At 33.5% G+C, this 15804-nt stretch overlaps 1 protein-coding gene across 5 annotated transcripts in view; it reads left to right on the forward strand.

Annotated features, from left to right (window-relative positions):
• LOC144981006 (UDP-glucose:glycoprotein glucosyltransferase 1-like) overlaps window positions 1–11803 on the forward strand; it is a 60600-nt gene extending 48797 nt beyond the window's left edge. For all 5 annotated transcript variants that reach the window (XM_078929057.1, XM_078929054.1, XM_078929055.1 and 2 more), the window contains 10 exons: window positions 128–226; window positions 2193–2277; window positions 2674–2783; window positions 3558–3630; window positions 4204–4307; window positions 4827–4883; window positions 5192–5333; window positions 6238–6327; window positions 6854–7013; window positions 7930–11803. In XM_078929057.1, the coding sequence (XP_078785183.1) occupies window positions 128–226; window positions 2193–2277; window positions 2674–2783; window positions 3558–3630; window positions 4204–4307; window positions 4827–4883; window positions 5192–5333; window positions 6238–6327; window positions 6854–7013; window positions 7930–7961 (952 nt within the window). In that variant the 3' untranslated portion in view covers window positions 7962–11803. The remainder of the gene's footprint in view (window positions 1–127; window positions 227–2192; window positions 2278–2673; window positions 2784–3557; window positions 3631–4203; window positions 4308–4826; window positions 4884–5191; window positions 5334–6237; window positions 6328–6853; window positions 7014–7929) is intronic.
• The last annotated feature ends 4001 nt before the right edge of the window (window positions 11804–15804 follow it).

Raw genomic sequence — 15804 nt, forward strand, 5'->3', positions numbered from 1 at the left:
CAGCTATTAACTCTATTTTGCCCTCTCAAACTGTTATAAAATGATTATTTGTAAGAGAGTATGAAAATAATGCATTTTTTTTTGTTTTAGAGATGTAAATAAATTAAATGTCCCCATTCTATTCCAGTACCTTTACAGGATCGACTAAATCCGAGGAAGACAAAGAGGATAGCACTCTCAACATTTTCTCTGTGGCATCAGGACATCTGTATGAACGTTTCTTAAGGTGAACCCCTTTATGCTGTTTGTTGCTATAATTTGTGCTAGGGAGGAAGATAGTACATCCTGCACTTTCAGCTTGATAGTGTTGCTAATTTGTATGATTTTAGTTTTAGATTTTTTTTTCATTTTTGTTTTTTTATGTTACTGTTACTTAAAGTCACCTTGTGGTTAAATTGACCTTTATATTAAATAGAACGAACCCCTATCGTTAAACCATTATTTATTTCATTGCTCTGTCTTTAGCAGTCGATAGTTTTTTTCTTTTTTTCAAATGATTTCACAATTTATATACCTCACCCTCTTCAATAAAACGAGTTTAGATATTTAAAAGGTGGCGCTGCTGTCTCTTTTTAAGTCCACCCAAGATATGACAAATTTGGTTAAAGCTTTTAGAATTACAAGAGTCTTGATAAAATTGTTCTTAACTCCAGTGGAAATTGAACCGATGGCTGTTCAATCCAAAAGTAGGGACTCTCCATCACATCACAGTCTCACCCTTAGGCCTTCCATAGTGGGCAGGGAGGTACTTGTTCCGTCTTCTATCTCTCTGTATCTGTTTTCCAATTGCTTTCTGTCTTTGTCTTGGAATGAGATTACTTAGTTTTGCCCTGGCCCTGGCCGGAGTCCTTGACTGGGAGGGAAACAGTCGAATGTATAGTTATCGTTTTGGGAGATGATATTTTTTTACTTGTACATCATATCTATGTTATGTACTGTTATTTTTTAAATTTTAACATATGATTTGTAAACATTTGAGTTTGAGTGTATTCCTCCTAGTGGTATCTTGTACTGGTGTCTGGATGAAACATTTAGGTAATCTCAAACTAAATACACTGGTAGTGTGCTCTTGGAATCTACATCTGTTCCCTATTTGAACCATTTCCCCTATGTCTTACTTTTTTCCTCAAGTCCTTTTAATTGTACATCTAGAATGTTTTTACTATCCAATTTTCTTCCTTTTTAATGGCGCTGATATGACGTAAATGTGTTGCAAGTGCCGTAAAACCCTTAAAAACAAAAACAAACAGTCTCACCCCCTTTTCTATGTTAGTGACGTGTCCACAGCCATGTTTATGCCCTATCATCTCAATTCTGTACTATGTCATGGTGTACTAGTCACAGTCTGGGTGGGGTCTTTTGACCTCCCATGGTGGGCAGGGGGTAATTGCTCTGTCTACATCTGTTTTTCCAACTTGCTTTCTGTCTTTGCCTTGGAATCGGATAACTTGGTTTTGTCCTGGCTGTTCTTTGCTGAGAGGGAAACAGTCAAATGAATAGTATTAGTTTTGGGATATCATATTATGATATTTTCCCCCGTAAATCATCTCTCTGTTGTGTACTGTAGCAGTCTGTGTTTTAAATATATTTGGAAAACATTTGAGTGTATTCATCTTATTGGGATCCTGTGCTTGTATTTTGATGAGACTTTTAGGTGATCTCAAATAAGGTAGACTGATAGTTTGTTTTTGGGATCTACTTCTGTCGCCTATTTGAACCAGTCCTTTTTGTCTTACTTTTTCTAGGCGCTTTATATTGTAAATTTTCTTCTGTTTTACTGGCTTTGTTATGATCTTAATGTGTTGCAAGAACCACAAAACTCTCAAAAGCAAAAGCAAGCAAACTAGACACAGTATATTAATAAAATGTAAAAATGATCACAATAATGGTATTTCATTATATTATCATTATTTTATTCATTATTTTTTTTTGGTAGATTAAGATACCACTTTTAATCTTCGCAATGGCAACATTGATATTTTATTAAAATCCAGAATTTCAATTTTAAAAATGTATCACCAACTTTAGGCTCTCTTTTTTTTTTTTATCCAGTGCTATATTTGGTTATATTTATTCAGTTACTGATAATGACAGTTTTCAATTTAATGACTCTTCTTTCCTGTTGATTTCAACATTATCTTCTCCACCTCCCCCCACCCCCTTAAAAAAAAACCCAACAAAAAACAAAACAGAATTATGATGTTGAGTGTCCTCAAAAATACCCAGTCTAAAGTCAAGTTTTGGTTTTTGAAGAATTTCCTCTCTCCATCATTTAAGGTAAGATAATTCCTCTAATCTTATGCAATACTCTTTATCGAAAAGTTGAGTCTTTGGAAACAGCTTTTCACTCAATCTGTCTTATCCTAGGTCAAATGATTACCTGGTAGATAACAGATTTGTCTCTGTCCAGAAAAAAGAAGAAAAAGGCTTGTGTGATCTTAGATGCATTATTTACAGCACCTTAAGTTGTTTTTTTTAGTGGATATTGTGCATAATAAAAGCTCAGGTTTTATTTGTTGTTGTTTGAGTTTTCATTATTTTACACTTGTCATTTTTCTTGGAGTTTTTGATTTATAAGAAATGTTTTGATTTTTATCAATATTTTCTGTTCTTTTCCTTTTCTTTTTTTCATTTAAATATTTTTAAAAACATGGAATGGTTCCATCTTTGTAGGATTTCATTCCATACATGGCAAAAGAGTATGGGTTTGAATACGAATTGGTTCAATACAAGTGGCCACATTGGTTGAATCAACAAAAGGAAAAACAAAGGATTATTTGGGGGTAAGTATCGGAGTGAGCACCATTTTTTTTTCTTTCAGTTAAGGTTTCTCTCCCTCTTCTCTCTCTCTCTTTCTCTCTCTCTCTCTCTCTCTCTCTCTCTCTCTCTCTCTCTCTCTCTCTCTCTCTCTCTCTCCCTCTCTCTCTCTCTCTCTCTCTCTCTCTCTCTCCTTTTATTTTTTTAGTTTGATTTTTATCAAAATAAAAAAAAATGTATATAAAAAAAATCTTGATTGAATGTGAAACTACGTGGTTGAGGTCTTTGATAATAAAATGTCTAGAACTGAATTTTAGACTTTTATGCCATTTCTAGCTGTTCATAAACATTTGAATTCTTACAATTTTTTTGAAGAACAAAAACTTGTAGATAGAATATCTGACTGTTATTCAGACACGTTTGATCCCACACGTTTTGTGGAAAAGGAGTAAAATGAATAGTTACATAGCAATGACTAAAATAAACATGACATTCGTAGCAATTCTAATTTTTCACAATGTGCTATATATTTGGGTAAGTCATCATTTTCTCAGAGATTTCCCAATGTTAAATTAATGATAATCCATACTTTAACTTTTACAAAATAGAATATATATTTTTTGTTTCAGTCTGTACTTCTTTCTCAATCATCGCCTATTGTCATCTTCATCACCATCATTTTCATAATCATCATCATCATCATCACCGTCATAATCATCATCATCATCATCGTCATCACCATCACCGTCATCATCACCATCATCATCATTATCATCATCAATGTCTTATTTTTCTCTCAGATACAAAATTTTGTTTTTGGATGTACTGTTTCCTTTGGATGTCAAGAAAATCATATTTGTCGATGCTGATCAGGTTAGTTTTGGGTTTTTAAACAGTATTCTTCAAATTTGTTAATCGTATATTTTATACCAAGTGTAAAGAAAAGACTTCTTTACCCTTTGGTGATAAGAAAACAATTTACTAAATTACTGTACATTCAATCAGCCATTTAGAATCATTCCTTGGTTCCAGATAAAAAAAATGCAGTCTTTTTTAGCCAAAAGGCATATGGAGTCGCAGCAGTTAATCTCAATGTATGTAGTATTGAATAGGCAGTAACAATTAGGATGTCAGTCTTATCACACTCACTAAGCTACACAGATATATTTATGAGCATAGTCAGAATGAACACGACACCATATTTTTTTTTCTATTAAAATACAAAACCTAAAGCATCATAGCAAATTTTTTAAAATTTGTTGCTTTGATTTAGAATAACATGAAATGGAGTGAATAGAAAAGAAGACAATAGAAGATAAATACTTTCTGCAGTCAGCTTTAATAAAATACTAATTGCAATGCATTTTTAAAAAGTAAATGGCTTTTTTAATAACATTTTCAATAGGAAATTTAATATTTTCTGCTTAATTCTATTTCAACCATCAGATTGTGAGGGCTGACCTTCAGGAGTTACACGACCTTGATCTTGGCGGAGCACCATATGGTTACACACCATTTTGTGATAGTAAAAGGGAGATGGATGGATTTAGGTATCTTTATTTCTTTATTATAAGTTTATTAATTTATCAGATGAGTAAATATTCTTAAATGGATAGCGCTTGAGTGTAGAAAGCAGATGGCTTAGGTTGCTCATTTGTGTGTGCGTGGGAGGAAGGGGATGGGAATTTTTTTGTTGTTGAGATTATTATTTTGTAGTATTTCGAATTCTGCTTCAAATTCTACAGAAATAAACAGTTTTTTTTTTTAGATTTTTATAAAATATACAAAGCCATTTAAGTCCTCCTGTATCTTATTTTAATATCCTTCAAATCCTTGTCATTCATGATGACAGAAAAGTAAGAAAGTGCTACAAAGCTTCATTTCCTTGATGTTTTTAGGCTCAACACCCATTCACCACTCTGTGTAGCCTGTAGTAAGTTACCTTTCACCCTCTCAGGGGGTTCTCTTCTTACAGAAAATGTGGGTTGTTTTATTATTGCTGGGAGAAATAGTTATGTTATAGATGATAGAATTATGATTAATGAAATAATTTATTTTATTTGCTTCAGGTTTTGGAATTCAGGTTACTGGAAGAGCCATTTAGCCGGTAGGAAATATCATATTAGGTAAGTATTTTATTGTCATGAGAAACAATTGGGGAGTTAGCAAACTTCAAATAAGTTAGTCATGAAATTTAAAGTAACAAAATAAATTAAAAAAACAAATGAAGACACCGTATATTAAGACCATCTTTAGATTTTCTTTTTCAAACCCTGTGCGTGCTTGTTATAGCAATAGAGCACTTCTCTATGATCACATTTGCATTGTTTTTATTTTTATTTAAAAACTGTCACTTCATCATTCATAACCAACTTTTTTCACAAGAAATGCAAACAATTATTGATGAGATGTAATAATGATATCATCTTTACAGTGCCTTGTATGTAGTAGACCTGAAGAGGTTCCGTCGCATCGCAGCTGGGGATCGTCTTCGTGGCCAATATCAGGGATTGAGTCAGGATCCCAACAGTCTTGCCAATTTGGACCAGGATTTGCCAAACAACATGATTCACCAGGTAAGAGGAAAACAACCAGTATGAAACCCATTGCCCTAAATATCATGTCAGGGTTAACTAAATGTTGAAATTGAATTTAAAGTAAAAACTTTCAAGAGTTATATAAAATTTGAAATTTGAAGACACTATTCGAGGGGTTGGTGGGTCGAGATGTCTGGGGGTGGGAGAGGTGAGATGTCTAATGTGGAGGAGGGGCAATGATATGATTGAATGGATAATTCATTACACTACCAGGAAATCCTGGGTTTATGTCCCCTGTTGATAGCTTGGTTTTTGCTTGGGCAAGAAATGTAGCCCGAATCATCTTGCATTGCTGCATTGTGACTGACACTTGGGTTATCTCTGTCTTTGAGATAGATCCTGTTGACAAATTTCCCCCTCGGGATGAAGGAAGGAAATTTTATTCATTGAGTTTCATCAATAAAAGCAAATTAAACTTTATTCAAATTTTACAATTTAGACTCAGTTTTAAGCATTTTTATAATCTGACGTGAGACCAGAAGAGGCAGCTGTCACAAAATGTTTGTTTACCATTTATCTCAAGCCAGACCATTTCATTTCTGCAGTCAGATCATGTTGTTGTATCGTTTTTCATGCACGTCTTCAGTCAAGAACTAAAATAATTTTAACTGTAATACAAGTAAAATTTGTAAAGATCAGTGTGGAGGTATAGAGTTGTATGCCTTTCTAGATTTATGTATTGTATTATTGTTTATTTTTGTTGTTGTTGGCTGAAGAAGTACTTTTGCCCAAAATGTATCTCACTTCATACTTTTAATAAAAAACTTTGAAGCTGTTATGTTTATTTTCATTCAGGATTTTTACACTCCAGACCTGCAGGTAGCATAGTAGTATTATTTACTTTATCTCGTATTAAATTTGTTTCATATATCCTCATGTCCAGGTGTCCATCAAATCACTACCCCAGGAGTGGCTATACTGTGAGACGTGGTGTAGTGAATCCACGAAGCCACAGGCCAAGACCATAGATTTGGTGAGTTAGGCAAGATGGAGTGGGATTTGGTTTTATTTTTGATTTTTTAAAAGTCATAAACAAGATGCGCTCTTCATAGAGGTCAAAGGTTAGAGTCTTGATGGAGACACTGAGACTTTCACGACAGTCAATAATACCAAGAGATCACACTCTTTCAGTTTGATACAAGTAACAGATTTTTAAAAGCATTTGTTCACCATACAGACAATGGGATAATTCACCTAAAACCATTGTTTCTTTTCGTCTTGTATGGAGGGGAATAAATGCCAACATATTGGATTTAATGTCTAATATGTGTATAAAAGGGATTTATTTTAAATGATCAAAACTCATAAAATTTTTGTAGTATTTGAAGTTAACTAGTAGTTAAAGCAACAGTAGTGGGTGGGGTTTTTTCTATACATGTTAACTGTTATGATTTTATATTAGTGTTGTTTTTCATTTTACATTTTTTATTTAATGTTTTTATGATTTTAAAAAAATCTTTGATTTTGCTTTCGTGCATCATTTTTGTTGCATTTTTCAGTGTAATAATCCTCTAACCAAAGAACCTAAACTGAAGGCAGCCATGAGGATTGTACCAGAGTGGAAGAACTATGATTATGAGATTAAAGTCTTATGGGACGATATTTACAACACCAATACCAAAAGTCAGATAGAGTATGATCCTCCAGATGTTTCTTCAGGTATGTCGATTTGTTTGATTATGAAATCCAATTCAACACTTTTAAAAAGTAGTAAGTAAAAAAAAAACAAAACAAATTGTCCCACTTTAGCCCATTTAATAGGAGAGGTGACACAAACTTTGCTCTCTTTCAATGGGATGGCATATATATATATATATATATATATATATATATATATATATATATTATATATATATATATATATATATGCCATCCCATTGAAAGAGAGCAAAGTTTGTGTCTCCTCTCCTATTAAATATATATATATATATATATATATATATATATATATATATATATATATATATATATATATATATATATATATATATATATATATATATATATATATATATATATATATATATATTATTGCTTCAATGAATTTAAAGTAAAAGTTTTCTGTATAGGTTTTAACATTAGCACTGTCTCATGAAATCTGTCATTCGAGGGCTAAATAGGACAGTGAATAAGTCATTGCATTGTCACCCAGAGGATCCAAATTCAAACCCCACTATTTTCTTTTCTTGCATATGGAACTTGATCTGTACAGCTCATCGTCTTGTTGTTGTTGAGACTTGAGTTAATTCAATCATGACTCAAAATAGACCCAAAATACTAATTTCTAATATTAATGTTATATATGTATCATTACTGCCTAAAGCCAGATACTCGTTCAAACTTATGTCAAGTTGAGTAATGTGTAGAACACTAATTCAGGACCAGAGATTGCTACTCTTGTCCTTGTCCACACTAAATGCTGCGTGACTTTGTTATAAAATGAAAAAAAACTCTAGCGGTTTGGTCATTGAGTCTCAAACTATTGTCGTTGATTTAGTGATTATTTTAGTTTGTATTGTACTTGTTGATTAAATTCAATCTATGAATTAATTTTTTAAATTTCATTCTTTGACAGATAATCGTCGTAAAGTAAAGGAGGAGTTATAATGATGGCTGTCTGTGTGAGATGATAGTAATGCGAAAAAGATGATATGACCAATTTATCCAGTGTATTTTTATAACATATTATGTTGTTGATTGTGAAGTGCTCCGAGATTGATAGAAATGGACTGAGTGAGAGAAGGGGTGGATGAAAGGGGAAGAAGGATGTAAGTAAATAAGAAATGTGATTTGATGTGCTTGGAAGGCATGTGTGTGTGTGTGTGTGTGTGTGTGTATGTGTGTGTTAGTATGGCTGTATTTCCAACCGACCAAATATGGAATTTGTACATGACATCTTATCTAGAAGGTGACAAAGAGACTCTCATATTTTCAGTCTTTCTAGTTGGCAATTTGCTTTCAAGGAATTTATTTACCAGCTAATTAGATTTTGTTCACCTTAATAATTGATATATTCCTGATGCAGTCTTGTGAGATTTAACCATAACAATGTACTGGCTTCACAGATAAAGCAGAGAGCTGTACTTGGCTACCTGAAGCCTGGTATTGTGATAAAGCCACTAAGGAAATACTTTTTTAAATTTTTTATTTTTCATTTTTTCTTTAGTATTTTTATTTTTCCTCAAGAGAGCAACATAATATATACGAATACGCTTTAGCCCATATAATAACTTATTTGTCTGGTCGTTGGTCGGATGGACGTTGTAGTCGAAAATTGAAGATTCGATTTTTAAGAATCGTTTGTCAATTTTTAACCACTCTAAAGAGTGATCCGTCTTGTCTCCCATTCAATCTGTTGATGAGTTAGATCTTCTCTCCCATTCAATCTGTGGATGAGTTAGATCTTCTCTCCCATTCAATCTGTGGATGAGTTAGATCTTCTCTCCCATTCAATCTGTGGATGAGTTAGATCTTCTCTCCCATTCAATCTGTGGATGAGTTAGATCTTCTCTCCCATTCAATCTGTTGATGAGTTAGATCTTCTCTCCATTCAATCTGTTGATGAGTTAGATCTTCTCTCCCATTCAATCTGTGGATGAGTTAGATCTTCTCTCCCATTCAATCTGTTGATGAGTTAGATCTTCTCTCCCATTCAATCTGTTGATGAGTTAGATCTTCTCTCCCATTCAATCTGTGGATGAGTTAGATCTTCTCTCCCATTCAATCTGTTGATGAGTTAGATCTTCTCTCCCATTCAATCTGTTGATGAGTTAGATCTTCTCTCCCATTCAATCTGTGGATGAATTAGATCTTCTCTCCCATTCAATCTGTGGATGAGTTAGATCTTCTCTCCCATTCAATCTGTGGATGAGTTAGATCTTCTCTCCCATTCAATCTGTTGATGAGTTAGATCTTCTCTCCCATTCAATCTGTGGATGAGTTAGATCTTCTCTCCCATTCAATCTGTTGATGAGTTAGATCTTCTCTCCCATTCAATCTGTGGATGAGTTAGATCTTCTCTCCCATTCAATCTGTGGATGAATTAGATCTCCTCTCCCATTCAATCTGTTGATGAGTTAGATCTTCTCTCCCATTCAATCTGTGGATGAGTTAGATCTTCTCTCCCATTCAATCTGTTGATGAGTTAGATCTTCTCTCCCATTCAATCTGTGGATGAGTTAGATCTTCTCTCCCATTCAATCTGTTGATGAGTTAGATCTTCTCTCCCATTCACTCTGTTAATGAGTTAGATCTTCTCTCCCATTCAATCTGTGGATGAGTTAGGATTTGACGGAATTTTGTCATAGAATATTAAAATCCTTATTTAGTGAAAAAAATCATTTCATATTAGACTTGGAAAACCCAATCTCCTTTGTTGTTGGTGTGAATGTGTGTGTGTGTGTGTGTGAGATTTGCATTTGTATGGGTATGTATGTCTGTACGAGTGTGCACATATTTCTGTTTGCATGTGCTTGAATGTATGAGTTCAGGCTCTCCTAAGTATATCTGTGGGTGGTGAAGCATTTGTTGCTTGCTTTATTTTCTTTCATGAATTGAGAATTGAGTGAAAAGAGAGTTTTTAGAGTATTTAAAAATGGATGAAAGACATGCTCAATTAAGCAGATGAAAGGCATGTTTCTTGTTTGTTTCGTTATTAATAAAAACAAATGTTTTATAATTACAATCCAACACTGTTGACTTCACGTAATTACCAAAAAAAAAACCCCCCAAAAAATCAAAAAAAAAACAAACATGTAATTTCGTCGGCTCTCATCAACTGTACTAAAAAATTCAGTGAATACTATTGAAATATGATAGATGAAAACGATAATTTTGAAGTTTATTCTTCTGTAAGGAAATTTGGTTTACTTATTCATGTGTATTACAAGAGTGAATAAATAGGTGTCATAAAATATTGTTTTTTTAATCAATATAAAAAGCAATATGGTAAATTAATAGTTTTAAACAGAGAAGTTTTGTGGTAAAAAATGCCTGAGTATATCAGTGTTGTTCTGTAATACAAATGTAATGTTAATCTTGTTTTAATATCCCCCTCGTTGAGTAAGTTTTTGACTGTCAACCATGCACACTTCTGTAGTAGTCTGTGCCATTGAATGTTTAGAGAATTATTATTCACATGTTTTGATGATGGTAGAGAATATGATTGTGGGTTAAATTATGAGTCTGGGACATTGGGTGAATTTATTATTAAATTTCAAATGTTTTTTTTTTTTACTCTTCCCAGTACAGTTATGGTATTATTATTAACATTGTTGTTTTTGTTCTTTTTGGTGTTTTTTATTGTTGTAGTTATCTCTTGGGAGAATAAGCCACGATAATAATAACAAGAATAATAATGATAATAATAATTGCAACAACAATAATGATACGATGATGATTACGAAAACCACAATGATGATGAAGATAATGATCACGATAATGATGACAATAATTTCCATTCAATATCTGCTCAAAATGCGGGACAGTGACAGTAAATTTCAATACTGACACTTTGAAGACATAAATTTATTTGAAGGTAAAATTTTGCAAAAATGTCAAATTATCTTAAAAGTAATAATAGACAAAAAGTATGGTTATTTGCATAATTTGAAATCGTGCATCATAAATTAGTTTTGTGATATTTTGTTTTGGATGAAAATACTATAAAAACCTCTATATAAATGTTGTAACTATTATTTATTTATTTTATTATTTTTGGGGGTTTTAATCATCTGATATCTCTTCAATAGGCAACATCATCTTTTGTGATTTTATTTAATCCAGTCATTTTAACATTAGCAGTGTCCAGTCGATACTTTAAATGACCTGAAGAGACAGCATGTCAAATGAGTGCTGGCCTGACTAGGCGTGCCACATGATGAATATTCCAGTCCCTGAAGTTAGTTCGAATAACAATCCTTCCCGAGTAAAATGCAGTTTAAATTTTCAAAATATCTTATTCAGGGACAGAGTTATCTTGTACTTCAGTACACCAAACCCCTTTTATTTTACAGGTTTTATTTTTACTTCTTTTCTTATGTTCTCGAAAACAATCCATGCAATATCCGACGCCTTTTATCAGACATCATACAAATAAATCTGGGGCAGGATTGTCAATGACATTTTCCATAAATGGTAGTTTTTATTCCCTATTGTCCCGACAGGGTTCCATGTTAAAATTGAAAACCGTGTCATTCATTTGTAATAGGATAAAGAGTTACAATAGTCGCAATGCAGACATATTTTGACTTCTGTTAAAATTTCCATCAGTTTTGCATTATCAATAAATGGTTTGGAAGCCATGTCTTCAATATTGGATACAGAAAATAGGGTCATAATATTTATGTTGGAATTTTTATTTCAAATGTTGCCTGCCAATGATGGATTTGTGTTGGGGATGGAGAAAGAAAAAAAAAAAAAAAAAAAAGAGAGAGAGAGAGAGAGAGAGAGAGAGAGAGAGAGAGAGAGAGAGAGAGAGAGAGAGAGAGAGAGAGAGAGAGAGAGAGAGAGAGAGAGAGAGAGAAAGAGGAGAGAGAGAGGAGAGAGAGAGAGAGAGAGAGAGAGAGAGAGAGAGAGAGAGAGAGAGAGACTAGGAACTATTTGATTTTTGACAGTGAACAAGTTTCAGATGCAGGTTTTCACACTACTACAAAATACCAGGCAAATCATTCCAACTGTCATGACTTCCTTTCTGGTAAAAACCCCATTGCTCCCTAGACTAAATCAACGATTAGGTTGTCGCTAGATTCAAACGATCGGTGATAGATCATAAAAGTGGAGTGATTGATTATTGCAATGTCCACAGAGAAATAATTGAAAATTTGTTTACTAAGCTTAGCTATCATTACTAAAATTAAGACTGATCAGATTTCAGGCAGACTCAGTTGTTCAGATTAACAATTGTCAGTGGAGCTCAAACTGGTTTTCAAACCGATAAGTTTGTTCCAAATCTTTGTGTTGTCAGCAATTGTGCTATTTATTTATTTATATTCACCCATATCTTTATGATTCCATTATTTATTCGAATGGTACTTAAGGGTTAGGTTTAGTTCTGCCACAACGGATCATCTTTTTTTTTCTTCTCTTAACATTGTCATGGGCAACATTTATATTGATCATGGTTAGTATTTTATGTTTATTTGTGGGGATGTCAGCTTGGAAGTGGTGAATTTATTATCAATTTATATCTGTACCGTTGGCTAATATGAAACATTTTCTTATTTAATTTTAACAATGTCTCAAAAGGCAAGATCAAGATGTATTTTAAATCGGAAATTCTATTTGAATTGATAAAGCAACTCTGGAATTACAGAATAATATTTAAGGCGAGCATTGCTTGTTATCCTATCCGAATTAATATGAGCAATGCCTTATAACAGTGAAATTCCACTTTATGCTTTTTTAGGGTTAGCTTTATGAACTTTGCAGAATTGAATAAATAAATGTAACTTTCATGAATTCATTAACAGATCTTCTGTAGTCTGTAGAGCATTGATGATCTATGGTATGGATTTTTAAAACACAATCTATGAGCAGAAAAAATGCTTGTACAATTAACACGATACCAGGCTGGCTTATTTTCATCGCTTTAAACGCTTTGTTTGTAGTTGTAGTTATGATTGTGGCAAACGTTGACCAAATTCAGCTGTGAAAGCAATGGCAGCCTAGTTTAAATTTCATCAGTAATATTTTGCTGCCGTCATAATAGTTAAAATCATACACCTTTTGATTTTGCCAAATTTATGAAAAATAAATATATAAATGAATAAAAAATCCTTTCGAAGGAAAGGTGTTGATTTTATGCTATGTGTTTGTGTTTTATGTGTGTGGATTGTTTGTTGTTTTGTTTATTTTTAAGGGTTTTATGTCGCTTGCAACACATTTAGGTCATATCAGCACCAGTAATAAGGAAGAAAATTGGATAGTAAAATCATTCTAGATGTACAATTAAAAGGACTTGAGGAAAAAGTAAGACAAAGTGGAAATCATTCAAATAGGGAACAGATGTAGATTCCAAGAGCACACTATCAGTGTACTTAGTTTGAGATCACCTGAAAGTCTCACCCAGCACAAGATCCCACTAAGAGGAATACACTCAGCTGTTTACAAATCATATGTTAAAAATAAAAAAAAATAAAGTAAATAAGAGAGAAATCATTTACAAGGAAAAAAAATATCATCTCCCAAAACTATAACTATACATTCGACTGTTTCCACTGCCACAACTACTCCAACCACCACCACCACATCATCATCACTGCCACAACTACTCCAACCACCACCACCACATCATCATCACTACCATTACTACTACAACCACCACCACCTCATCATTTTCATCTGTATGTTCTTGACGAGAAAAACTTTTAGGCTTTTTAGCAATGGGCAACCCTGCTCCACTCAATACAATTAGGTTTCTAAATAAAACTGGAAATAAAGAAATCCAAGAGCCAAACAATATTGCCATAGAAGATCACCATCAACTGAGATGTCTTGAAGACAAAGGATTTGGCTTTGCACTGAAAACCATAGGAGCACCTTGATTTTTTTTCTTGAACAAAAATAACCCCAGCTCATTTTACAGTGCTTAGCTGACGTCTGAGTTATCGTAGGTCTTTTCTTTATTTGAAGTGGATTGATTTTATAAAAATCCAGCATTAACTGAGACTTCTGGTGCTAGAGGCAGCATTATTATCCATCTTATCAATATTATTTATCAATTAACCATTACGCCAATGGAGCCATGGTTTATCCTTCTTTCTTGCCCACCCTTTGGATAGGATACAAGTCTAGTATGCAAAGTACTCTGCCCGATGCAGCTGACCCAGCAACTAAAATAATTTTTTTAAAAGGTTGGAAAACGGAGTCTGGAAAAAAAAAATCCAAACTATACCCGAATTATCTGTTGTTTTTAGGAGGTTTAGGCGCTTACAACACTTTTAGGTCGTTTCAGCAACAATAAAAAGGGAGATAAAAAGGAAAAAGTATATCTGAAGATAAAACCACCTAATAAAATTAAAAACCTAGGAGAATGGTTCAAATAGGAAACATGAGCAATTATCAATGTGTCTTATCTTGATAATACATGTTTGTTTGTTTTTAAGGGTTTTACGGCCCTTGCAACACATTAAGGTCATATCAGCGCCAGTAAAAAGGAAGAAAATGGGATAGTAAAAAGTTCTAGAACTACAATTAAAGCACAAAAGAAAAGGTAAGACAAAGGGGAATTGGTTCAAATAGGCAACAGATGTAGATTCCAAGAGCACACCGCCAAAGTACTTAGTTTGAGATCACCTAAAAGTCTCATCCAGACACAAGCACAGGTCCCAACTAAGAGGAATACACTCAAATGTTTACCAATCATATAATATAATATGTAAACAAAACATAATACAACAATGCATAACAGAGAGATGATTTACAAGGAAAAAAAAATATCATCTCCCAAAACTATAACTATACATTCAACTGTTTCCCTCCCAGCCAAGAACTCTGGCAAGGATCAGGACAAAACTATGTAATCTCATTCCAAGATAACGACAGGAAACAATTGGAAAACGGGTTTGGGGGATCGAAGACACAGCGTGTACCTCCCTGCCCACTATGGGAGGTCAGGAACCCCACCAGTAATAATACATAAAAGTCACGAGAATTTAACTGCCTCCCTTTCAGCTAAGGATTCCTGCCAAGGCCAGGAAAAAAAATAGATAAATGTTAATCCATAACAAAGACGAGAGCAGCATGGAAAAGGAAACAGATATAAGGGGGTAGAAGAGATAGCACCAGAGACCTCTCTACCCGTCATGAAGAGATAGCACCAGAGACCTCTCTACCCGTCATGAAGAGACAGCACCAGAGACCTCTCTACCCGTCATGGGATGTAAAAAGACCCCATGCATTCAGCCTACCCGAATTAAAAACCAATCGGTTTGCTTGTGGGTATCAATTGAGCTTTATATATCCCCAAATGATGCAGTCAACAAATAAAAATGTGTCCTCTAAAATTTAGATTCTTTTAATTGTTTTTGATATGTAATATAAACACATATTATTTACTCTTATACATGATCAATATGAATACACAGTCTAATGTCACTTTTGTTCTGATAATCTTTCCTGTACACATTAGGTATGATTATTGAAGATTACATGGGAAATTTCTCGAGCATTGGAAATCCAAATTTTATCAACTTCCAGAAAAAATTCACTGTCCCATTTGATACCAGTCAGAGCTATCTACAGTATATCGCTCTGGAGATGATACCACCTGCTGTCAACTCAAAACAATGGGCGTTTCAGACAGTCGGCAATTAAAAAATATATTTATATTTAATACATGAGCAGTGTCTTTCCAATATTCACAATCATTAAATTTGGACATTAATATGGAGTGTTTCAATTATTTCACGACTCAATTGCTTCCCGCGGCTTCTCGATTCCACCAGCTGGC

Source organism: Berghia stephanieae, chromosome 10 (genome assembly GCF_034508935.2).
Source record: "Berghia stephanieae isolate SIO BIC M18660-M18661 chromosome 10, UCSD_Bste_1.3, whole genome shotgun sequence".
Classification (NCBI taxonomy): domain Eukaryota; kingdom Metazoa; phylum Mollusca; class Gastropoda; order Nudibranchia; family Aeolidiidae; genus Berghia; species Berghia stephanieae.